General features: G+C 35.0%; 1 protein-coding gene across 1 annotated transcript; it reads right to left on the bottom strand.

The window, feature by feature from the left end:
- Window positions 1-239: 239 nt before the first annotated feature.
- On the bottom strand, window positions 240-817 carry LOC109593374 (uncharacterized). The gene is made up of 3 exons (XM_020008479.1): window positions 787-817; window positions 653-738; window positions 240-483 (listed from the first exon to the last, which is right to left on the bottom strand). The coding sequence occupies exons 2-3, from the start codon at window positions 712-714 to the stop codon at window positions 240-242; spliced, it is 306 nt and encodes a 101-aa protein (XP_019864038.1). The 5' UTR covers window positions 715-738; window positions 787-817.
- Between the last annotated feature and the right edge of the window lie 6 nt (window positions 818-823).

Below are 823 nucleotides of genomic sequence, written 5' to 3'. Positions count from 1 at the left end.
ATTTTTTAGCCATTTTTCGGAAAAAACCATGGGCTATAGTACAGGGATTTTTTCAGATTTTGGCCATTTTTTTAATGGCCATAATTTGAAAAATTTAAGTCAGAATCAGCTCAAACTTTCTACACAGCATAAGTACATCAATATGTATCAGAAAATGTAATAAAAATTGGGGGTGATTTTTTAGCCATTTTTCGGAAAAAACCATGGGCTATAGTACAGGGATTTTTTCAAAAATTGGCTTATTTTAAAACCCACACATATGCCCATAAACATGCACGTACCTCAAGGTTATACAGTAATTGTGTAGGAGAGACTTTTGATGCATCGTAAAAATCTGAGAGGACAGCTGCTGGAGTCGGAGGGAGACGAGTATCCTCTGAAGCTCCTTCAGTTGATATTGGGTGAACAAAAACCTCAAGAGCCTCAAGAACCTTCTGATTAATAGGAATGAGGGAAAGAAGAGTCCGTACTGCCTCTATAACCCTGAGAGAGAGAGGAGAGAAGGTAAAATAACAAGAGAAAAAAGGATATACATTTCTACACGTACATGAGAGTATAATACTATTAACAGTATAATATAAATCCTTTCAAAAGTACCTCAATCTACACAGCATTTATTAACATACAACTATATGTACATGTATTTTCAAACCTTGGCTCCCCTGATTGGCAGAGCTGCTCCAGTTTTGTAAATATGTCTTTCTCGTTTGCCATTATGACACCTGGCAACAACCGCTCCTATAAAATAAAATAAATAAATAAATAATAATAAGAGAAAACTCTGACTTGTCTCAAAGCAATCTTTAATCTTTCAGTGTTAGTA

The sequence above is a fragment of the Amphimedon queenslandica genome, unplaced genomic scaffold (assembly GCF_000090795.2).
Source record: "Amphimedon queenslandica unplaced genomic scaffold, v1.1 AMPQUscaffold_1799_Cont26196, whole genome shotgun sequence".
Lineage (NCBI taxonomy): Eukaryota > Metazoa > Porifera > Demospongiae > Haplosclerida > Niphatidae > Amphimedon > Amphimedon queenslandica.
Note: the sequence above shows the minus strand (reverse complement) of the source record. Positions and strands in the feature narration are given on the sequence as shown.